General features: G+C 35.3%; 1 protein-coding gene across 1 annotated transcript; it reads left to right on the top strand.

Annotated features, from left to right (window-relative positions):
- Window positions 1–377: 377 nt before the first annotated feature.
- Window positions 378–24,708, top strand: LOC137399470 (phospholipase DDHD1-like). The gene is made up of 17 exons (XM_068085600.1): window positions 378–513; window positions 5,791–6,033; window positions 7,666–7,877; window positions 12,595–12,759; window positions 13,832–13,960; window positions 15,203–15,347; window positions 16,286–16,401; window positions 19,166–19,272; window positions 19,770–19,958; window positions 20,537–20,616; window positions 22,074–22,134; window positions 22,294–22,443; window positions 22,696–22,840; window positions 22,957–23,109; window positions 23,384–23,536; window positions 23,656–23,814; window positions 24,265–24,708. Exons 2-16 carry the CDS (start codon window positions 5,798–5,800, stop codon window positions 23,808–23,810), a joined length of 2,196 nt encoding a protein of 731 aa, XP_067941701.1. The 5' UTR covers window positions 378–513; window positions 5,791–5,797; the 3' UTR covers window positions 23,811–23,814; window positions 24,265–24,708.
- The last annotated feature ends 86 nt before the right edge of the window (window positions 24,709–24,794 follow it).

Here is a 24,794-nt window from a genome sequence, read left to right as displayed (position 1 = left end):
TGATGTAGGCAGCAGGCTCAATTATTTAGGCCTAATTTCAATAAGTTTAAATACATAAAAACGTTCACGTTTAGCTAACACGTAAAAATTATAATCAATAATTCACAAAGTTAAAGTTTTTTGTAGTTAAATTTACTATTGTGTTAAAAAGCGAACAGCTTCAATTTGCTTCTAAAGAAAAGATTGAGACAGTTTTTGGGTGAGCGATTGGGAGACTGATCCACACAAATGAGTACAGCTTGACTCGCCTGCACTTATCTTTAGCGCATTACTTTTGTTGTCAAAGTTAAAGTACATCGACGGCGTTTTCTGCTTATACGAATGTAAGCATTATTAGCGAGCCCATTCTTGTTATCTAATTTCAACAGCAAGTTTCCGTCTCACTGGTCGCCCGCTGGGACTTGTTTCAGTAAACGTCGCTGGTCGAGCCAATCATATATTCTACATCGAGTAAAGAATGTATTTTCTGCCCGTTTTAACAGCATTTCAACTACTTGCTTAACATTTTTGTAGGTTAGTGTTACCTTTAAAGGCTTCAAACACTTTTGAATCCTAAACCGTGAGGGGAGTGCACCATTTGATTAACGGTGCGTGATTAGAGCTTTTACTAAGTGCTTAAGTAGATCATAGCTTGTTGGTTTTAATGCCGCGGTGCAGATTTGTCAGTAGTAAGATTATCGCCTTTTGTCGACTTTTTTGTCCAGTTTGTGTGTAGCTCCCATCAGATCCGTATGTCCGTGAGGATATTTGACAAAACCATTGTTTTATATTTCCTATTGTAGCAAACCTTGTTGTGGTTGGTGTGTTACTATGGTTTTGTAATATCTCGTTACATGTTTTAGCTAGCTTATGGTGGCGCTCTTCATTATGAAGGACTTTTATCCGTAATACCATTCTAGGACAGAGCTACCTTTTCCCTGAATTTAGAGACCAAGTTGTGTTGGTGCTTTTGTGATACGCTCCTTTTTTATGAGTCGGCTCTTATAAATCTCACTGCTTTGTTTATGGTTTAGTTTAAATATAAATTTTGGATGTAATAAAGAGTTAATGGTAAATAAGATAGCAATGATACATGTACACATATATTTGAGGCTCTGTTGCTGTCTGATCGATGTTCTAGCCTGTGAAGTTTTACAGCTGTAAATAATCAAACACTAGAGTTTGTTACATTCATTGCCCACTCCAGCTTTCATAAATTGTCACTGTTATTAATTTGTTCTTCTTGACCTATATATCATTATGTCATTGTTGTTATCAAATATGCTCACACACCATATTTTCTAGGAACTAGCCAATTTTTGTGCTTTTGTTTTGTTCAGTAGAGCCAAATGCCAGTTTTAGGTTTTTGGTCCCGGGCAGCCATCATAAAAATCTCAGTGCATTCTTTTTGTGCGCTGTGATTAATTAGCATCAGCTGTTCACATATGTTATTAATTTAACTGAACTGTGAAAGAGGGGAGCTGAAATGATTTAAGAATTATTTATTTCAAACATCTCAACAAGGCTGTCGCTCTTCTGCTAGTTTTCTACATTGAGGGCTCACTCAGACTTATGCTGTCAACATGAAAAATGATGGTTTTGAAAGCTAATAATAACAATAAGCATAAAAATGAAAAGTCTTTTCAACACACCCCGATACCATGTTAGGTGAGCAATCCTTCGGAGATTTAGTATGCTCTCTCCTTAGCTTATTGCAAGCAGAGGCGGTCAGTGTGTGTGTTCTTATAACATTGTTGCATAAACAATCTCTCTGTGATTTTGGCTGGGCTTGTCTGAGCTCAATGGCAAGAATACATCGACGACTGGAGACATGCATCATTGCAGAGTGCAATTTAAGGTTGGATGCCATTCCTGTTACCACCAGTTGCCATTTTGGATGTTGAACTCCAATCTGTTGTTTGTAGGTTGGTGTTTGGGTTGGTCTTTCTAAGCAGATTCAAAGGTTGCTCAAAAGTAAAGCCAATTTTAAAGCTAATTTCTACTTTTAAAGCTTTGATAAGAATGTAACAAAAAAATTAGAAGAATGAATTTTTGTGAGCCTGCTCAATGTGTAAAATATTTGTTTAATAATATTTTATAATCTATATAATCTCAAAGTTTGTTTGTCTTTCGTCTGTCCAGTTATAATAAAAAATTATTAGCAACAAAAAATTACCTTCATACTAGATTTGAACTTTCAACATTCGAATGGAAAGTCTACTAATAAGCGTGCGTAACCACAAGATTAAGCCATTCTTATCACATCAATCGATCTTATCATATACTGTATATCCTTTTCATGATTGCACATGCTAAATTATTAACTAGTACAGTGTGACCTCGAGTTACAATGCCTCTGTTATAAGATTTTTCTGTTTTGTTCTATGGAACACGATGCTTTTTCGTCCTCGCCATCCAAGGATGAAATTTTTTCAACTTTTCTGGCTATACGATATCAAAAAACTTCCTCTCGAAATTAAAATTTAGCAGTCGGTGTACAGATTATGGCGAGATAATGAAAATGTCGACATGCTACTCGCCGAAACTTCTCTCACAACGCTTGGAAGTGATACGATGCTTGTTATCTCAATTCAGCATTATTCATTATTAGTTGTATTAAAAACGAAACCGAAAACAGATAAGTGATAGAATTTAAGCTAATGAAAGAGTTGAAGTTTGGTTCATTAAAAATACTAAAATGTAGCTTCAAGTATGTGTTTAGTAAGCTAAATTTGTTTAAGTTAAATTCAACGTTTATGTTATACGGCTGTCTCGAAGGTAAGAACTTTCCACAGCACGCGCTGCATGTAATACCCTACAGGATGAATTTATTCGCGGAGTTAAATTTCGCAAAAATTGCCTTTTCGTGCATATCCACGGATTAATTTATTCGCGGCTGAACACTGTCACTTTCTATGAAAAGTTAACTCTATTGCAGATAGTAATAGAGTTAACCCTACGCATGCGCACACCGCATGTTTCGCTCTGCGAATACAGCCCACCGCAGCTTGCAACTACGAGTCGATCATGCTAAGCTATAAATTTTTTGCTGCGTTCAGAGGTTTTCACTAATATTTATCGATTTAGAGGCTTTTGATGAACCAACAATTTGTGGTAAGTAATGAGTTTTCACAAAACCATTTACTAAATTAGTTGAATTTTACTTTAGTTCTTCGATAAAACGCAATATTTATTTTTTCCATCCCTACCGCTTCATTATTTGTTTTAGTGTGAGAGAGAGAGATTTTTCATCATACACGAAAGCACAATGACTGCAAGGGTGGTAGATGTCATTGTTAGAAGATCACCAATCATTCAGGGAGGTCTTGAAATTGAGGTAGAAGTGACTGCAGCTGCTAACGAGGAGAATATATCTGTTTTAAAAAAGGAACAAAAACGCCTTTACGAGCACAAATTTTTGGCCAACTAGCAGAACTTTGCAATAGTAAGCCACGAGGAGAGTTCTGATGATAACTTTCTTACCAGTCATGTAGTAGCGAGAAAATCGCTTTTAACTTCTACCCAAGACAGTGACAGCGACAGAGCTGCTATTACCAAAATAACTAGTCAGAGAGCACCATTACACACTAGTATTCACTTATCAAGAGTACCAGTTTAATTTTATTGCTAGACAACCGCCATATGAACTAAACTGTTTATATTTACTCTATTCATCGTTTGTAAAATTTTATTTGTATTTGAAATATTTTATTTGTACACTCAAGTTTGTAATAAATTATAATGTATCTATACATGAAATAAAATATATAATATAATCATGTTTGCTGCAGCGATATCAAGGAGTTGTTGTCGATGAAGGGGTCTAGGTTGACTGGTTGCTTTTCTGCCAATATTCCTGCCTTGATGAATATTACTACTTGTCTCTAGTTTTCATAATCGGAGTAGGTTGTTTTATTCTCAATCTGCGGTAAACACAAAAAAGAAAAAATATTGATAAGTGCAAAAACGTGCTGTGGTGCAGAAGTGCAAAAAATAGCTGAAGTATTTAATGAAAGTGATCAGTTTTTAAACTAAAGAATTAACTAATGCAGTTAATTATGGAAAAACGTATCTGCACTGCAAATCAAATACATACCATAATGTTCAGATCAGAATCATGATCGTCCTCAACTTCGGTATTAGAGATTGATGGAGTTGATTTCAATGTAAAAAGACTAGGAGAGATTTTTTGCGATGACGAAGCCATGCCGAATAACTTGTGAAAACCTTGAATAATTTTGTAAAGTTTGATGCAATGGCAATGAAACTCGAAGCCCCGGCGATGATTTTAAAGAAGTTTTGGAAATCAGCTACGTTTAGTACATCTGCCTAGCGGCTATTTTTGCGATGACGTCATTCTTCATATCTTGTGACAACCTTGAATAATTTTGTAAAGAAATGCCAGGAATGTGATGCATTGGCAATGGTGTTAGCTCAAAGTCCAAGCAATGATTTTAAAAATGTTTTTGGAACTCAACTACGTTTAGTATTTATGCCTAGCGGCTGGTTTTTAATTTGATGCAGTAGTTATTTTCCCTTGTGATTAAAAATAGAACTAATTCACAGAATTTAATAATTCGCGGAATTGACTGTTCGCGAAATCGCGAATTTTTATAACTAACGAATATTTTCATCTTGTAGGGTACATTGTAATGTTACGTTTTCTTGCAAATCATAACCACTAAATACACTCAAGTTACTGTAGGTAAATATAATTACTAAAGTTAACATATTATTTTGTTACTAATTTTTAATATGTACAGTACGTATTTAAAATGTTGATGATTTTCGCCAGAGGGCGTTTGCATTAGATAACTACTATGGGTTTCTATACCACTCTATCCGACATTTTCGCCTTGCAATGCAAACACTAAAATGAATTAAAATCAGATAATTGTATACCAAATCATTTTTCATCGTAATTTAGCAAAACAGATTTATTTAGCCATTACTTGCTAATTATTTCTCATTTACATTCTAACACCTTTGCAGCTGTTTTATTTCTTCTCTTAATTTCTTTCAACTGCACAAAACACTTTTTTCATGATATAAAATTTAAAAGTTGCAGTTGTTCGATAGTTTGAAACCTTTGAAGTTCTTTTTTTTAATTTAAACTGCTCAAACCTTTTTATCATGATATTAAGTTTGAAAGTTAGAATAGTAACTGTTGTTATATGTTATATAAAAATAAAGTTTTATGCAAATAACTTTTTATTACCCAGGCATTCACCTAATTGTTGTAATGTTTGCTCCAAAAAAGGCAAAATCAAATCTTTGGAAAGCTAGTCATAAGCTGGAACATTTTGAATAGGCCAGGTTTGTGCTATTACATGTATCAGGAAGTATGCACCTGAATATATTACTATAATAAGCCTTGTAGTTAGTCGGGTTTATATCATTACATACTTTCTTACCTTTGTACCTGAATATAGCTCATGCATAAAATATAAGGTCATTAAAAGGTCAGACAAAAGCATTGAGAGCCAATGCCATTCAGTTACGAGTCAAAGAAAATGAAATGTTGAGGTGGAGCAACTCACTCACCATACACATTGTTATTTACTTCTCATAGATGCCTTGTTGTCCTATTGTTCTGTGAGCGAAGATATAATAGAACTATTTACAAATCAGTTTGGTTAAAAAACGATTGCTTTAAGGGTAACGCAAACATAAATGAATTTCAAAATTGTATTCATAAAGTTGTGTTTTATTTGAATGAATACATTCAATCATTCAGGCTGATAAAGCTAGTCTAGTATCGCTTTTAACACAGCCATAGTTGTATTCAAGTCTGTCCATTATCTTACATAGGGTGAAAATGTTCAAGACTGTCGGAGAGGCTAGTGAATTTGATGGGAAATCGTTTGAAGATGACTCCAAAGATTTTTCAATGGATGGGTTCGAGGAAGGAGCTCAAGGAAATATGCCGACATCGTCTGCTGCCTGCAACTTTGACAGCTTTGAAAGTTCTGATTCACCTAAGGTCACTAGGAAAATGTTCTGGCATGCTGCCAGGATAGACGTAGTACAAGATTTGGTACCAGAGCAAGTAAGGTAGGCACAACTACTCTGGAAGGATTATCCCTAGACAGGCATGTACATGTAGTAAAACGTATTCTTACGATCACGTCAACATGTTAGATTTCCAACGCGTGACAAACAATTTATACAAACATTTGACTGCACACACCGATTATTTTTTAACAGACATCTTTTAGATTTTTAACACATTTCAGTTTTACTAGTGAAAATGAATGAGCTGTTAAAAATTGAAATTGAACAAAAAAAATTTAAAACATTAAAAATATAATTAAAGGTAGTTTAGACTTTCCCTAATCTAAATTACGAGCAAGTCATGCCGAGTGTGTCTATTGCTACTTGTATCTATGAGCCTTTGCATTGCTAAATCCACACTTCTATTTCTGTGCCTCTGGTCGAGTAACAAGGAAAACTTTGTTTTATTGTTTATTATGACTAGTTATTTTGATTTTTACATAAATATTATTTTTGCGTCTCGTTGTCTTTCACAATTTTATATATGCAATGGTTTTAAGTGTTTTATTATCTAAATAGTTTATTGTCAGTTTTTGCTGTGGAATCTTGAAAAGCATAATAAGAAAGCAGTTTTCAAAATAATGCTTAGATCTTTAGCCTACATACTTGGTTCTGCTTATCTTTCTAAATTGTTTTTCACTGTTGCTCTTGATTGTGAAACACAGATGGGAAAATCTGTTTTATTCCAGTTGATTAATGCTGAAGATCAAATCAATTACAGTGTATAACAAAGAGCACAAGTAATCTACTTGCCTTTACCTGAAGGTTGTCGGCAGTTAATTTCTTTTAGTAAACTAGACGTCATGTTTGTCATTATAACATATGTGACACTGATTTGGAACTGTCAAGGCAGTCATACCTTGCGCTAGTGTGAAGAATACATCTTTTGTATTGAGATGAGAAGTTTCACTGTGATTCAACTTGCGAGCTAGTTAGCTTTTATACAGTGATGATCGTAATTGTAGGACCGCTCAAGCAGTTGTTTGCCTTTTTAGCATAGAATTGGTGTAACATACATATACTGTAGCAGTATTCGTGCGTTGTGACAAAAATCCAATAAAAACTAAGTTTAAATTTGTTGACAGAAATGGCCGAATTTAGTATGCTTTTTGAACATATGTATACATGCTACTATATGAAAGTAAATGTGGTAGTTGCGTCTTAATATTTAGTTAACAAGCCCTTATTGTTAATCGTGACATCGGGTAAAATGGGGGCCAATAAATAGATTACATTTTTTTAGAATATTTTTGTGGCAGACGGACTGTTAACAAAGCTTTTTTCTCAAATATATATATATTATGTATGGTCGGAGAGTATAAAGAAAGTTAGTCTATGCCATAAATGGCACGGAAACACTTACTCGGTGCTCCCATAATCATGATTATCACTGTACAGCAATCACTTTTATGGTATTCAGAGACAAAAATTATCAATCACGCTAGGTGAACCTGTGGTCAGTTCTTCTCAGGTACTTGAATTTTCAGATGTTATTTCTGAGTTACTAGCGATCCAGAACATTTAACTAAAGTTTTAGATGTATGAAAACGTGACTGGATTAGGTTTGATGACAGATCCGCCACAAGCTTCGTGCCAAATTATTCGGTGTTTGTCAACTTACTGACACTTTAGGTGGTTTTACAAAGAGGATCCTAAGGCTAAATGGGTCCCGTTTCTTGGCTACGATTCTCTGAGGATAGAATGTAGGTACAGGGCACTAGAGTATGCAAGGGACAGAAGCAACAGCCTAGACGAAGAAGATGTTGACTCTCGTATCCATGTGAGAGGCGGACTCTATGAGGTGGATATTAACAACAATGTCCTCCTTCCTATCTACTGGAAAGGTTAGATATTAGTCAATTCAGAGAGATTACACCGTTCACTGTCCGTGATGTTTGTTTCTTATGTATATAATGTGTATATGTATGTACATAACAGTGCGAGTAGATTCATGTATATTTATGTACATGACAGTGTGAGTGGAAGTATATAATCTATATATAAATAACGGTGTTCGTGCGTTTTCTGTGATTCTGTACTTTGGTGTGACCAGCTACAGCTATTAAAATCTTGGAACCATAAGCCTTGCATCATGCTGGATTTGAACTCACGAAGATTGCATCTGCATGTTTGTAAATCGATCATTCTAAGCATTGTTTTAAGCATGTGTTTAGTAAGCTAAATTCGTTTAAATTAAATTCAACGTTTCTGTTGCATAGCATCACAAATGTTTAGTATACCGAGCCTTGTTGTCAAGTCTCTCTCACAACACTGTTAGCCACTACTGTCTCGAAGGTAAAAACTCACAATGGTATACATAGCAATGTTACATTTTATTGCAGATTTTTAACAGTTAAGTAAATATTTGTGAACTTTGTTAGTGTAGTTACCACATTACAACAGTTAAAAACATGTTGTTCTACGGTAATATCCTGTTTTATGTTGTTTTTTCAAAGTGTAGTAACGGACTAATTTGTACTTAGATATTTTATATAAGAAATAGTGTTTTGAGACATGAGTAAATTGACATAGGAGCTCATTCTCAGAACAAATTAAGCTCGATGTTGAGGTATGGCTGTATTTTTCAATCGTTTGCGATTATTTTTTATCGTTGAGGTGATCTGATTGCCTGGATTTTTCAAGATTAAAATTGATAAAACTTGATTGCGGTTAAAACACTCAGAAGAAAAGTATGTGCAAAATGACATCACTAGTTGTTATCGTTACTATAGTTGATATCGGCTATTGCATGCTGGTTGAAATGTCTCTATTCTGTCGGTCTTTTAACAACATATGCTGGCAGTTTCATTTGATCTGAGCATTTTAATCGCCAATGTTTTATCAATTTTAATCTTAAAACATCCTGGCAATCAGATCACCTCAAGCATCAAAAACCATCGCAAATGATTAAAAAGTATCGATACTTTCCAATAAAATTTACTAAAAATGTGCTGTAGCGCTGGTTTTACCGTGAATAGAGCATTCCTACTTGGAGCATGCTCAATGTTTTACATACAGTGCACCATAGTTTACTTCAAGTTGGCTCAGTGACAACCTGCTGACTTCATGCTTCTTATGAGACAAGGTCTGGCGTTGGATAAAGACAAAGCAAATGTTCCTTTCTCCGCATTGTCTCTTAGTCACCGTTAATACCAGAAAGTATATTTTGTTGTCATTTTATCGAGTGCTTTTGTCCCACAATTTACTACTGGGAGCGCAATTCCCAATTAACATCCTATGGGAACAGCGTTTCATCACCTTTCTTGTCGTTAGCGCCTGAAGTCATTTCTGAGAAGGGATATAAATAGACTGCTCTAGGAGATTAGCTAGTGCATTAGTTGAGGGGCGCTGTTGACCTGCCCTTGACTCTTATCTTAGATAGTTAACAGCTAGAATATCTGTATGTATTACCGCAGGCTGTAATCAAAGTGAATACGCTGTTGCTGCCTATGTGATTATAAATATCATTGTCTGAGTACTAGTGTAATGTAACCTTCCACAGCTGACTGGATAAAGTTGAAAAGTTGATCAGTTGTACTAGTTTGTCTGCCAGCCCATGATGGGTGCAGGTACATCAGGTTGATGAGTAATACATAGACTCCACATTTGCTGTCCATTTTATAACTATTAAATCTGATACTAAACACTACTGAAGTTTTATAACACAAATTGTACGTATCATTTTTAAAAATTAATTTAATTAGATATAAAATTTGCGATAGGTTTTGCTGTATTTGATTTTTTGACAATCAGTAACCTGAATTCTGGTTTTTGTTTGAATTATTATAGCAATTTCATAGAACACTAGCTTGAAGCCAGTATTGCCTGAGATTTCTTCCATGTTTGATGCGATAGCCCGCAGATTGGTGTTTAAGTGACTGGTGCTCAGGAACCATATGGAGTTTCGAAACCAAATATTTTTACCAACCTGGTGGAACGTATGAAGCATGTCATATCTATATGGCATGACATGTATGTCAAGTTTGGACAAAATATGCGAAAAAATTTGGAATCGTTTACACATGCTCACACACAATGATAGTATGATTTACTAGTATAGATATACTGATCTGTTTTTTGGTGATGCATAAACATTTGTATTTCCATATAATTTGATTGATGAATACAACAAATAATTGCTTCGGTAAGTTAAATAAAGCAAGAATCGTGTCTATAAAGCAGTGGTTCTCAACCAGGAATCTTCCTGGGGAGACTTTGGAAATTTTTGGTGGGAATGGAGCATTCATTATTTTGCTATTTCTTTTATATTAAAGTTTATTACGAGAGAAAACGCAGACGGATGTGTCATGCTGTCTCTTATCTCATTGCTAAAGACCGCAAGCCACACCTTATTGAAGAATCATGAATTGAACCATGCATGCTGGAATGGGTAAAACTAGTACTACTAACAGCTGCTAAGAAAATGGCCAAAAACTAGCTCTCGAATGACACTTTTCGCTCTTGAACTGATGACATCTCTTCACACGTACTCTTTACAAACACATGTCACCGAGAAAATCAAGCAGTCTCCCTGTTTACCATTCAGCTTGGTGAAACAACTGAAGTGGGAAATCTTTCTCTGTTAATGGTATTTGCTTGAGACATTTAGAAAAAGGTATTGAAGAGAAATTTCTCTCTTCTCACCCACTACAAACAAAAAATGTTACTAATGATGTCATGCGAGTAGTAGCTGAGTATTTCAAAAAAGACGAGTTAGGTTGACAAGAGCTTGTTGGAGTCTGCACAGATGGAGCTCTAGACATGAGACACGCTATGTTTCTATTCTGGATTTGTGCAAGTGGTAAAACGGAAGAGCCCTCTGTTACAAAACACTCATTGCTTCATACACACAAAAAATCACTCGCATCAAAAACACTTTCATAAACTGGTTCATGACCATCTTAAAACTGTAATTGAAGCGGTAAATTTTATGACATGATTTGCATTGAGCCTGAGACTCTTTAATGGCTTCATGAAGATTTGGATGCCACACACTCCTCTTCCATACAGAGGTACGATTTGGATGCCACACACTCCTCTTCCATACAGAGGTATGATTTGGATGCCACACACTCCTCTTCCATACAGAGGTATGATTTGGATGCCACACACTCCTCTTCCATACAGAGGTACGATTTGGATGCCACACACTCCTCTTCCATACAGAGGTATGATTTGGATGCCACACACTCTTCTTCCATACAGAGGTACAATTTGGATGCCACACACTCCTCTTCCATACAGAGGTACAATTTGGATGCCACACACTCCTCTTCCATACAGAGGTATGATTTGGATGCCACACATTCCTCTTCCATGCAGAGGTACGATTTGGATGCCACACACTCCTCTTCCATACAGAGGTACGATTTGGATGCCACACACTCCTCTTCCATACAGAGGTATGATTTGGATGCCACACACTCCCCTTCCATACAGAGGTACGATTTGGATGCCACACAGTCCTATTCCATACAGAGGTACAATTTGGATGCCACACACTCCTTTTCCATACAGAGGTACAATTGCTCCCAAAAGGCGATATGCTAGCTAGGTTTTTTGAGCTGAAGAATGAAGCTATGGAGTTTTTAGCCTCTCAAAAAGGCAGAAACTATGGCTGCAATGTCGCTGGATGAAATAAAACAAGTATTTTTTACTTAGCTGACATTTTAATGCTCTGAATGAAATTAACCGAAAGCTTCAAGGCTGAAATAAAAACATGCTGACAGCACGTGATAACACGAGTGCTTGTGAAAACAAGTTGAAGTTGTGGCGGAGCCGGTTGCAAAGCAGGAAACGTGTACTCATTTCCATATTTGAAGGAGCTACGTGAGGAACAGGAAATGCTGTCTGAAGTTCCTTGCTAAAGAGAATAGCAACTCAATTAGCTGCTTTGTAAGAGGAACTGAATAGATACTTACCCCCCTCAGTAAGCAGTGATCGAGGAGCTTTGATTAAATTAATCAGAGATCTATTCAAGAGGTGTGCGGATAACCTCCAAAAAAATTTGCAAGTTTCATGAACTGATCAATGATTTTGCCATGAAAGATTAGTTCAGAAACTAGTCTATTAATAATTTCGGGGTCCTTGCAGGATGTGTGTATCCACAAACGAGTGATTGTGTATCCACAAACGAGTGATTGTGTATTACGAGTTTTAATACCATTTTCTATTACTTATCTTACAATAGCAAACCATCATTATACACAAATCTTTCCATTTTAACATTGAGTCAATATACATTCAGTTGAAGGAAGCCATTGCAAAAATTACAAAATAGAAAGGGAAATGTCTGAGGGAGCCGTTAAAAAGGGAATGAGTAGAAAAAGGTTAAGAAACACTGCTATAGAGCTTCAGAAAATTCAATCAAACAAAGAGAGAATAATTCAAGTGAAACTTGGCAAGGACAACCCTTATCCCATAACAATTCATGACTTATGGCTATAGTGTTAGAGTACACTGTCTACTTGAGTTTTCATAAGGTACGTGTATAATCAGTGAAAATAGAAACATTCCTTCACAGGTTTCAGCTGCTACAGTAGCCTTGTGGATATCTTATAGGACAGTCCTTGCCGATTCTGCGGGGAACTTGGTTCATTGATGGAACTTTCCAGCCTCTTGAATATGACTACAGCCTGCAGCTAGAGTCTGATCATTTGGCCAAGTTCAAAGGTCAATCAATTCCAGAGCCTGTTTCTGCAGAACGAAAAACAGGGCTACCTCGGGGTAAAGAATACCATTCAATTTTTAATCAATCTCAACAAAATACTGTTAAACATATAAGTTGTTTCGGTGGAGCAATGATCCGCATTTATTGGCAAATGGATGTAACCTTTTTTATATGGCTAAATGGGTTTTAACACTTTGAAGCTAGTTTTACTGTCAACTTTTGTTGCTGAGGAGCTTTCTAGCTTTGGTTATTTCTGATCCATCATTACCAAGAATATCAATCAGTGTGTCATTAGAAACTAACGTTCTGTCAGCAGCCATTTTTACATTTATCAGTTGGTTAGAAATGCTCTCAGTATTTTGGTGATATCTCAGAGACTGATAGTTTAATCAACTTGAAACATCAGAATTATACTAAGCTTATCATATTATATTTGACTTATCATATTATATTTAACTTATATTATATTTAACTTACCATATTATATTTAACTTATCATATTGTATTTAACTTATCATATTATATTTAACTTATCATATTATATTTAACTTATCATATTATATTTAACTTGTCATATTATATTTAACTTATCATATTATATTTAACTTATCATATTATATTTAACTTATCATATTATATTTAACTTGTCATATTATATTTAACTTATCATATTATATTTAACTTATATTATATTTAACTTATCATATTATATTTAACTTATCATATTATATTTAACTTATCATATTATATTTAATTTATCATATTATATTTAACTTATATTATATTTAACTTATATTATATGTAACTTATCATATTATATTTAACTCGCAGTCGAGTTTCCTCGGCCGAAGGATAATATGGGAAAAACTGCCCTGAATTGTCTCGGGTCCAGACTCGAGTGTTGAGTGTCCAAAAACTTTTTTCATGCCACAAGTGTTTTCATACTACAGCAATTCTCTCCTGGCAATGTTATGTTGCTTTTCTTTTGTATTGCATTACTTTCTTGTCTGTTTCATCATCTTTCCTTTAGTAGAGTACAAGTACCGCTGCTTGGTACATGATAACTAAATGTTGAAGAATTTCACAGGTAAGGATAATCATCAGTAGGTATGATATATGTGATTGTAGTTCTGCATAATGTGCGATTCCCAGAGTTCCATGTTGACTGGTACGATGTTGATGAGTTCTACATGTTCAGTGAGGCTGCGAGCTCAAGAATGTATCGCTATGTCACCAATAAGCTCAGCATACAAAAACGTATGTATGAAGCAGCAAGTTTTAAGGTGTTATAGGATTTCAAATGCGTACTTTATAGAAGTACGCAAGAAAAATTATTGACGAAGTATTTAAATGTATTGTAGAATGGGTTCACAATAAGCATTCATTTAGTTTCGCATGTACTTGCATCTAGAAAAAATTTAAAGGTTTCTTATATATAATGCTTTTAGTGATCCGTGTCTTGCTCATCATTTTATTGATGACCCATGAATGACTTCTATAAAGCATTTTCAGCATATACCAGCATATACAAATGGCCTAAAAGTATTAAAATCTTTATAAAGATCTCGAGCTATGTATTTTAATGACTTTTCTCCATACATGGCGATACGTACCGTTGACGGACCATCATTTAGTTGGTTATCGTGTAACAATAACCAATAAATAAATAATTACAATAAAGTTAACAACTACTGTATTTGCACTAAATATAAAAAGGATATCATAATACTACTAGCAATCCCGTGTGTCAAGAGAGATCGTCATGTGTAAATCAATACAGTATATGCATAATTATTTTGTGGAGAAGCAAGGTGATCAAGTGGTGTAGTGGTAGTGCGCTTGCCTTCGAATTTGAGGTCCCGAGTTTAATTCCCGTGCAAGGTAATCATTTTTCCTAACGCTGTTAGCGTGTCTTTGGATGGACAGACACAGCTCTTATTATAGTAATGATGCGCATGCCTCCTGTGTATCCCGACTGCCCACTCCTTACGTTAATGGGGAATCACTGCTATTTACTGTCAGCAGATTTTGTGAGCTTCGTGGACTGCTTCGTGTATTCTACAATTGGTTTTTATCAGTGTGGTAAGAAAATTAACTTCATGATGGTCAGAGGTGGAAAAGGCACTTGCTCATCGCTACTATTCACAGCAGTGCTAGTTCAAATCTCTTTTGTTAGGAAATCAGGTCAGGTGAATAAAATTTTCTCAAAGTGGCTTATGTATATTGGACATCTAACGCTATTGCTTGCATAAAAACGTCATAAATGTATGATGGTGTAGCATTATTACGACCAGGTACAGTTAATTTGCAATGCCAGACCTTCAACATGGTCCTTCTCAAAATTGTGTCTCACCTGTTCAATGACTGATAAAATGTTTTTTTTTATTTGCAGTTTGGCCTATATTTCAGGGTTGGTTTGACCTACATCTACATGTAGTGCCCAGATATTGGCTATGTAACATACATTACCATAGGTTTCAGCACCGACTTTTTTTACAGCTGGTACTGGTACACGGCTGTATAGGGGTTACGCAGAAGAAGCAAAAATGGAAGAGAAACAGCCTGATGTTACGCAGCTAGTCTTTGTTGTTCATGGAATGGGACAGAAATACAATCAAAATAAGATAATCTCTTGTTGTAATGAGTGAGTACCACGAATAAATCTTTATCACTCTAGCTCACTTGCACCACCTGCCACACCTTTCAATCTTGTCACTAGCTATTGCTTTGACACTCACAATTGTCTTGTCACTTTCCATTCTCTTTCTCACTTTCTCTTGTCTTGTCACTCGCCATTGTCTTGGTACTCTCCATCGTTTAGTCACCTGCCACTGTCTTGTCACATGTTGTGGTGTTGTCACTTGTCATTGGTGTGATATTTTCTATTTTCTTATCCCTCTCCATTGTCTTGTCACTTTCTATTGTTTTATCAGCTGCCAGTGTCTTGTCACTTGCTGTGTGTTGTCACTTGTCATTCTCTTGTCACTTTCCATTGTCTTATCACATACTATTGCTCTGTCGCTTGTCAATTCCATTAAAACTGTGTTTCGGACAGTTAACTTTAACGGTTACTTTTATAATTGGGTATTTTTAAGCCTAATTTTTCCGTTCATACTGCTAAAAGGGTCAAGTTTATTTTATGTCTCTGTTTGTACATATGAAGCCTGTTAAATCACTATTGCGAGACTTTAAAAGGTAGAAAAGTTGATTAGTCTTAGAAAAATTTTTAAAATCAAAGTTATTTTGGTATTGTGAAAGTCAAATTTTTGTTATACACATATATATAAAACTTATTATGCAAGCAAATATAAAACTGTGTAGGAAGTAGTGTTTGAATATATATATATATATATATATATATATATATATATTATGTTTAAACGCAGCAGTGTTTGAATGTACTATTGAAGTGAAGGCTGGCCAAATGAGACATGTCTAAAGTTATTTTGATTTTATACAAAATATCAATATGTTGCTACCTCTTAAAGATTATATAACTCTCAATTGTTTTTTTAAAAGCAGGTACCCTAGGTCTGTCTGAATTCCAACTAGTTTGGTTACACTGTTACTAACATATTGTAGTCTCAGAAATAAGGCAGATAAACTCCTTCCGAAGTATTTCCCAGACCTCACCGCTGCCAATCAAAGGATAGAGTTTCTTCCAGTCGAGTGGAGGTCAGATCTGCAGCTTGATGGAGGTGAGTGATTGGTGTTTAAATAATGTACAATCTATAATTTTATATAGTAGATTTAGTGACAGGTCAATTCATGAACTGTCTTTGAGGTGAAGTTTACCAAAGATTGTTAACCAGGTTATTAAAGTGCAATATTAAGGTGCGTTTCTGAAAGGACTTTACTAGCCAGATACTAAAAAATTAATTACTGCTTGTCTGGGTACTATATATGCGAGTTTGAATCCCGCACACTGGAATCTTTTTTTCAACGTCCGACCATGGCTTCAGAGAGACGAACAGACACAACTATTATTATAGTTGACTAGCTGTGCTACCCGGCGTTGCCCGGGTAATAAAAAAGTATTTGGTCAGAAAATTGATTTGTATTTAACATATAACAACATTTGCCATTGTATTGTTCAAACTACATATCATGAAAGATGTGTTTTGTGTAATTGAAAAAAATTATGAGAGAAAATAAAAGCAACTGTAAAGGTTTTCAAACGTTGTCAAACAACTTTTAAACTTCATATCATGAGGAAAATGTTTCGTGCAGGTTAAATAAATTTAAAAAATAAAACGACTATAAAAACGTTTAAATATAGGGTATAAATGTGAAATAACTAGCAAGTAATAGCTAAATGAAGTCGGTTTTGCGACGATTACAATAGAAGATGGTTCTGTAATGATACAATTAATACGAACTGAGAAAACGAAATATAATTCCTGAATATGTAGAATTAATAATAGCAATTCGTGCATAGAAGTGTATGTGTGTATAACAAAGGTTACTGTTCCACCAGAAGCTATTCATTAAAACTTGGAATACGACGATACCAGTAACTCTCGATACCGGTACAAATGTAAAAATGAGATATGGTACTGTATTTGTCTGACCAAACGAAGAGATAATGTGAAGGCTTTCCCGCGGAGATGATATAATTGTCCGCGTGAGAAGAATTTGCTTTGACCCCAGATATAGTAATTGAACCTTACGAAAAATATTTCTTAACAGAGGAATCGTAACGCGTGGCCGCATTGTTAAAATAATCAGCGTGTGCTATAGCTATACCCGGAATGACAGACAGACAGACATACTTAGAGAAATATATATATATATAGATTATATATATTTGCTCAAATGTGAGAACATTCTCTCAAGAGCATCTGGGTGTCACATTGCGATTCTACAAGAATAAGTATCCTGTCAGAGAGGATAAATATATACCTGAATCATAAGTGGTATATTTTCTCATGACTATCATAACCATCCAATGACGTTTCCATGAATAATTGTCATTAAACAATCTGGCCGTTTAGATTAACTAAGTTAGGGAAAAAATTATAATCAAAGGGCTTAAATTCAAAGGAAAATCAGCTTTCTAATGTTATGAAACTCGCCTTTCTGACATAATTCTCACTCAATGATATTTAAAAATCACAGAACATCAACTCATGAGAACTCTCTGAATATTTTGTTATCGTCCATGGTAATTTTTTTGTGCGAAGTGATCACAGAATTCCCTTATGTAATGATCATGGTATCCCCCTAGGTAATGATCATGGTAATTCCATTATGTAATGATTACGGTAAGTCCCTTATGTAATGGTCATGGTATTCTCTCATGTAATGATCACGGTAATTCCTTTATGTGATGATCGCTATGATTCCCTTATGTAATGACCACAGTATTCCCATATGTAATTTTCTTGGGAATTCCATTATGTACTGATCACAGTAATTCTCTTATGTAATGATCACGGTATCACAGTAAGTCCCATATGTAATGATCACGATCACGGTAAGTCCTATATGTAATGATCATGGTAGTTCCTCATGTAATGATCACTGTAATTCTCTTATGTAATGATCACAGTATTCCCTTATGTAATGACCTTGGTAATTTCATTATGTAATGATCACAGTAATTTTTTTATGTAAAGATCACGGTAATTCCTTTACGTAATGATAATGGTGATTCCTTTGTAGTGAGTAATGTACTATTCAAAGATTAACAGTTTATACAAACTCTTTGATTATGATTGATTGTTGAATTAATGAGTCACCCATCACTTTAGCTGTCTTCAAAACAGTCATAATAGGTAAATGTTCTTGCAATCATTTATATACATGAAAGCAAGAACCTTTCACAATAATTATCCAAACGGGTTGACAGAAGCACTAAAAACTTATTTTGGATCACAGAGTTAATGCATTGGTAAATAGCCACTCATTGTATATATGATCGCTTTGCTAGAGTTAAATCAGTTTAAAATAATCTATGAATTATTAAAAATAAAGGTTTGCATTTTCAAAGTTGAATTATAATTTTGCTAATTATTTTCTTAAATAAATATTTTGTCTTTCGATTAACAATTGTAAAAATAGCTGCTGTTTGTTGGAATTATTTATATTTACTATTTATAGTATTCCTCAATTCCTCAAGTTTAGTATCACTACTGCTCCTGAGAAATGATTTGTAGTGACTTCGGGTGCAGTAATGGCGATGAAGTGTGACAGCACTACTTATTATCTGTTATACGACAAGGGGTTACTAGACATGGTTTGAAATCCTCTACTACCATCAGTAAAACCGTTTATTATATGTTTATCGTGTACCAGGAAATGGAGACAGCACAATACCACTGAGGGTTTGACAAAACGCTTTCTAGAGAGCAGTTTTAGAATCTGGGGAGTGTGACTTATTTTTTGTTACCAGAAATGCGTTAGATACATCTTCCCCAAAAAGTGTAAAGGGTGAGATCTCTTGCTTTCTTTTCTTGTTAGATCTTGTGGAGTCGATAACTCCAGAGATGCTAAGGAACTTGAGAGTGATTCTCAATTCAACTGCTATGGACATCCTCTACTATACTAGCCCTCTCTACAGGGGCGAGGTATGCTTCATTCCTGTCTTTGATACTCTGTCCCTCCCCTATTTTTCTCTCTTTCTCTTCTCTCTCTCTTCACTCTCGCTCTCTCAATCTCTCTTTCTCCTCTTTCTTGTCCCCTCTCTCTCCTTGCTCTTCTCTCTCTGTTCTTTCTCTCTCTTCTCTCCTCTCTCTCTTCTCTCCTCTCTCTTCTCTCCTCTCTTTCTCTCTCTTCTCTTTCTCTCTCCCTTTTCTCTCTCTCTCCTCTCTCTTGTCTCTTTCTTTCTCTTTATCTCCTCTTGCTTTTTTCTTTCCCCTGTCTCTTTCCTTTGTTGCCCCTTTCCTTTCTCCCCTGATAGCATTGACTATGGTATTATAATTTTTTAGTTGAATTCTTCTGGTAACTGTCGGAGTGCTGGACACTCTGATACCTTTCAAGTTGGTCCACCCCTCTGTACATATTTGTGCTAAATCGGTGATTACCAGTTTATGGGTACTAGCAGGGGTCATCTTTTGTTTTTCAGATCATCAATGGCCTCATCAGTGAATTGACTAGACTGTACATGTTATTCTTAGTCAGACATCCATACTTTGAGGCAAACAATGGTCAGGTCTCGATATGCGCTCACTCGCTTGGTTCAGTTATACTCTATGATATCCTTACTGGCTGGGATCCCATTGAGCTCTATGATCAATACGTCTGCAAAACCCTTGTAAGTCATTTCATAACCATCTAGAGCTTCTTATTCCTCTCACTGAAGGAACAAAAATATTTTCTTACTGGCCATTCTTTTATTTTAAAAAAAGTTGCTGGAATTTTATCTAGTGACTAATTTGTTTTGTGAAATCAGCAGATGTGTAACAATATATGAAAACAGCTGGCTGAGCAATGTTCATTGTCTATTATTTTATTACGCCTAATTCAGGTGATCGTATCTTCTTTCCAGTTAGAATTACCAGAATGGTTTTAGGAAGCAGAAATGATTGTAGATTATTGGTTGCCGTAGTGGAACGATTTCATGTCAGTCTGTTTACATGAAATTAGATTTACTCATTTGATGCTCACCATTGTAAGAATTCGTTCCTCTTAGTATTAAGTTTTTCAGTTGTGACAAATGTTCACAAATCTAGTTACATGTTCGCAGTGTAGTTATTTCGTGCAAACTTTTGACTCACAACAGAAGTTGTTCTTTTTTGTTAATTAGTACAAACAACTCCCCATCGCTGTGTTGGTTGCTAAGAGTGAACAACTCGTTTTAATTTAAATGTATATAACAACATTGATTTGTAGCAGAGAGAGAAGTCTCATGTAAATATACAAGAGAATGAGTCTACACAAAACAGTATGACAAGTGGAGAGAGAAGCAAAAGGTAGCTTTCCATTCTTTCCTGAGCAAATCTTTGTTTGGCTAGTAGTGATTGTGTGTCTACTAGTAGTGATTGTGTGTCTACTAGTAGTGATTGTGTGTCTAGGGTGTTCCTTTGAGGTCTACAAGAACTTAAATAAACTTCAAACATACCACACGGTTTTTCAGTAGTGGAAGCCATAGATCAATATGAGTGAGTAAGTATAGTTGTGTATTATAATGCAGCTGAAAAGAGGGTGATTTTACTGCCTTTCTGTAATAAAATTCTCTGAGCTTTATATAAACAAAGTGTAAACGCAAAAATCAAAATTTATTAGGATTTATATATTGAATAATAACGATTTCTCATAGAAATATGGCAGAGTTAGTATTTGGCAAAAGCTTTGCTTTACAATTTCATATTGTGTCTATCCATGTTTTTTATGATTTTACAGCCTAGCTTTGCCTACAACCAGCATTACGAATAACAACAAAAAACTTAACATGTAGGGCTGTTGTAACTATGGAATTGCCTTTCCTCCTTTTGTGGATGAATAGAGCCAACCGCGTAACCCTTTGGCTGGGTAAAAGCCCGGCAAAAACACCCAAAAGTCTTGTAATTAATTTTTCAAAGTTCAATAAAATCGATATTTTATGAACATGCATAGCTCAAATCTTAAATTTATTTCTATGAACAAAATCTTTTGTACATAAACATTCATTTACATATCTACTACTACAAAAAATACAACCCTGTGCAATTGTCCCTGTATGAAATGCTTGGAAGTATTTCTTTTGGTAGAGTCCAACGTTATAACGTAGCCGTGCATGCTACCATAACGATCATTTTTTTCTGTATATTCCAAGTATATTAAAAGTTCAAAAAGTTTACATCATTTCTATCATCTGAATTATTTTTATTCGGATCAGACGAAAAATCACTAACGATCGCAGGATCAAATAATCTTTTATTTTACCGTTTTGAAAGTCAAGCCGATGTTGACTGGTTTTTCCAGCTTTTATTCTTTTCCAAGGAAGTTCGATTTGTTTATCTTTTAGCACAAAGCAACGCCTCTCAGATAATCGTTTCATATTGTAAATCATCGACTAATATCTTGCCGGTGGTATTTAAAACTTACTAGTGTTCATATCCTTTGTTTAACGCTACTAGGCGACAGCTTTATAAACATCTACCGAAAGCGACATAAATATCGTTTCTCCATGCAACTGATAAACGACATTTTGGTCGTTTCCCCAGCCAAAGGGTTAAAAATATGTGCTCTAAGTAAGATAACTGCATCTTGTGAGTTTGTCAGCCAATCATGTTTACCTATTCTAAATTTGGGAGTTATTTTCTCATGCTGATACCACTTAGTATTTGTCCAATGACATTCCTTCACAAACAATTTTTTAAACCTGACCAAATTGGCTATTTCAGCATCATCCTAGTGAAATATTTAAAACATTTTCTTTATTTTGCAGGCTACATGACTTCTATATCAACTCTATAGTGCAGAAGGAGAAAACTCCTCTTCCATTCAAGGTGAGTAGAATGTTGGCACTGAATCCAATTAAATTTTTTTTTAATAATTTTTATATATTTTTTTTTTTAATTTATCTGTTTTATAGTATTTGTCCGACTGGTAGTCACCTGAGTCAATATTTTAGCTTTCATTATATCTGATGAACTTATTATTTTTAGGTGTCAAATGTGTTTAGCTTGGGATCGCCTCTTGGCGTATTCCTTACATTGAGAGGTATTAGACCAAAAGCTAATGGACTGATGGATCATATTTTGCCAAAGCGGTTATGCAAGCGGTTTTATAATGTGTATCATCCTAGTGACCCTGTGGTAAGTATTTATTTTAAAATCGTTTGTTTTGTTAGAAGTTTCTCTGGCAACAACAGGGCTACCCCAAAGATCTATTATTTTCCTGGTAAAGATACTGCTGTCAAGTTCATAAACTGGTCAAATGCAGCACCGTTACTAGTAGAAAACTTTGCTATGGGAACTCTTTAAAATTAAAACCAAAGGCTTTGTGTTGTTTTTAAAGAGAAGTAAGAATGAGCGATGTTGGAAATGACTAAATGTTATCTCTTGCAGGCATACCGTATTGAGCCACTTATCTTAAAGCATTACAGCTCTATCGCCCCTCTGAAAATCCACAAAATAAGTGAACCTAAGAAGACGCCTTATGGACAGATGAAAGCTATGGCATACACCTCGATCCGAAAGGCGACAACTCCAAGTACATAGTCTAAACTATTGTTTAGTTTTTTAAACATGAATCTATTCCGCTAGAAACTGTTCCTGGTCTGGAAAAAATCTCAAATATTCAGCTAATATTTTTATGGAATGTTTTAGGGAAAAGAGCCAAGAATGAGCAGCATGCATCTCCTGAAAAAAGCAGAGATAGTGACCTCAGAGAAACAGAAAGTGGTGAGATCCCTGCAGCCACTTCTAGTCTGCCAACTGCTTCTCTTGAGCATGATAATAGAAAAGCCTCAGGTCTTACAGGTGAAATCACTTATTAATTTTAAAAAGAAACTGACGCATATAGATAACTTAATTGTAGTGGGAAGTGCAACGAAATGCTGGCAGCGAAGTCAGCATTGAAATGTCTTTTAAAGTTTAAAGTAAAATGTAACCTTTGCCAAGGGTCACACAAATAACATCTGAGCAAGCCAGTGGGAAGTGTGTGCGACAATCTACCAGGCTTATTGAATGACAAATCCTTTATTCACTGCTTATAAATTGCAGTTCGTTAATTGTAAGGTTGTATCTTTTACAGGCGCTGTAAAGGGGTTTTTCAACAGGTTTGGAGGAAAGAGACAGCCGGCTGAGGTGAAACTTGCCGCTGAGCTCGAAGACTACGCATTAGTGACAAGTGAGGATGAAATGGAAGAACGTGGCCGGGTTGATGCAGCCACTGTGGAGCAAACAGGTTTGTTGCTACTTTGTGATGCAGACCACACTTATACAAATACTTCTGCATCTTGATTGACTGAAGGATGCTGTCTAAAGTAAACTTGTAACTAATATATTTCATGATTCTCTTTTTAGATCTAGAGTACAGGCTGGACTTTGTCCTGCCCAGTGGCAGCATGACCAATAACTATGTCAGCGCCATATTCTCCCATACATCCTATTGGTCTAACCCGGAGATCGCACTCTTCTTACTCACCCATATATTTCCAGATTACGGACCTGTTAAATAATTCTGTGAGTCAAAGCTTGTCTTATCTACATACAGTATTCTCCTATTCAGCAGTTTGCTGTAGATTTACTAGCTGCATTTGCTGTCCTAGTTGTCTGTGTGATACACTAGCTGCATTTGCTGGGTCATAGCTGTCTGTATGCTATCACATTGATATTAATATATTAAAAGCTGAGGATTTATTTAAATTCCAATTTTATATTCTCATCAAGAATGGCAATTACAAAGAACTATGTTGTTGAAAATCATTGATAAAGACTCGATGTGTACAATAGCTTGGCTAATCAAGGTGCAGAGCCTAGTTGGCAGGCAGTGCGCAGGTTGTAACTCACATGGATGAAAAATCGCCACAATTTAAAAAAACCATTTGGAATATATTTTTGCTACGTTTCCATCTGTTTTGCTGTCGTCCTTTTCTAGCTTTATGCACATTATTTCTCAAATGAAATTTGTAGGTCTCAAATTGATACTATTCTGGGAGTCATCTGCTCGTGTCTCTCTGGAGATGGGTGAACTACTCCTACACAATATCACTTACGTTGCAACTTCTCACAAAACTTACACATTATTTATATTCTCTATCAGGCTAGATCATGGTGCTAATGTACTTTTCCTCTGCACACTCGTGTCCTGTTTTATTGCCGGTGATTTGCTTTTTTTCCGAGCTTATTTTGTTATTAAATATTTGTTTCATTTACTCTCTTATCCCTACTGTGTTATGATGTTTTCTCTGATTACTCACCAAATTTATTCTCAAGTATTATACATATTTATTTACAGAGAATTGTTTATGAATTGTTAAACTTTGCTCCCTGCACCAATCCTGTTTTTCTTGTCGACACTTTAACTTCCGCTAAATTATTTTTCTTACATTCCTTAGCTAAATTCTTGCCACAATAAAATTTAACACGAACCTTTGGAGCTCGGGCTACTCATTATATACAAATATGCAGAACTGCAATAAAACGCGCATTTATAGTTTAAT

The sequence above is a fragment of the Watersipora subatra genome, chromosome 7, assembly GCF_963576615.1.
Source record: "Watersipora subatra chromosome 7, tzWatSuba1.1, whole genome shotgun sequence".
NCBI classification, from domain to species: Eukaryota; Metazoa; Bryozoa; class Gymnolaemata; order Cheilostomatida; family Watersiporidae; genus Watersipora; species Watersipora subatra.
Note: the sequence above shows the minus strand (reverse complement) of the source record. Positions and strands in the feature narration are given on the sequence as shown.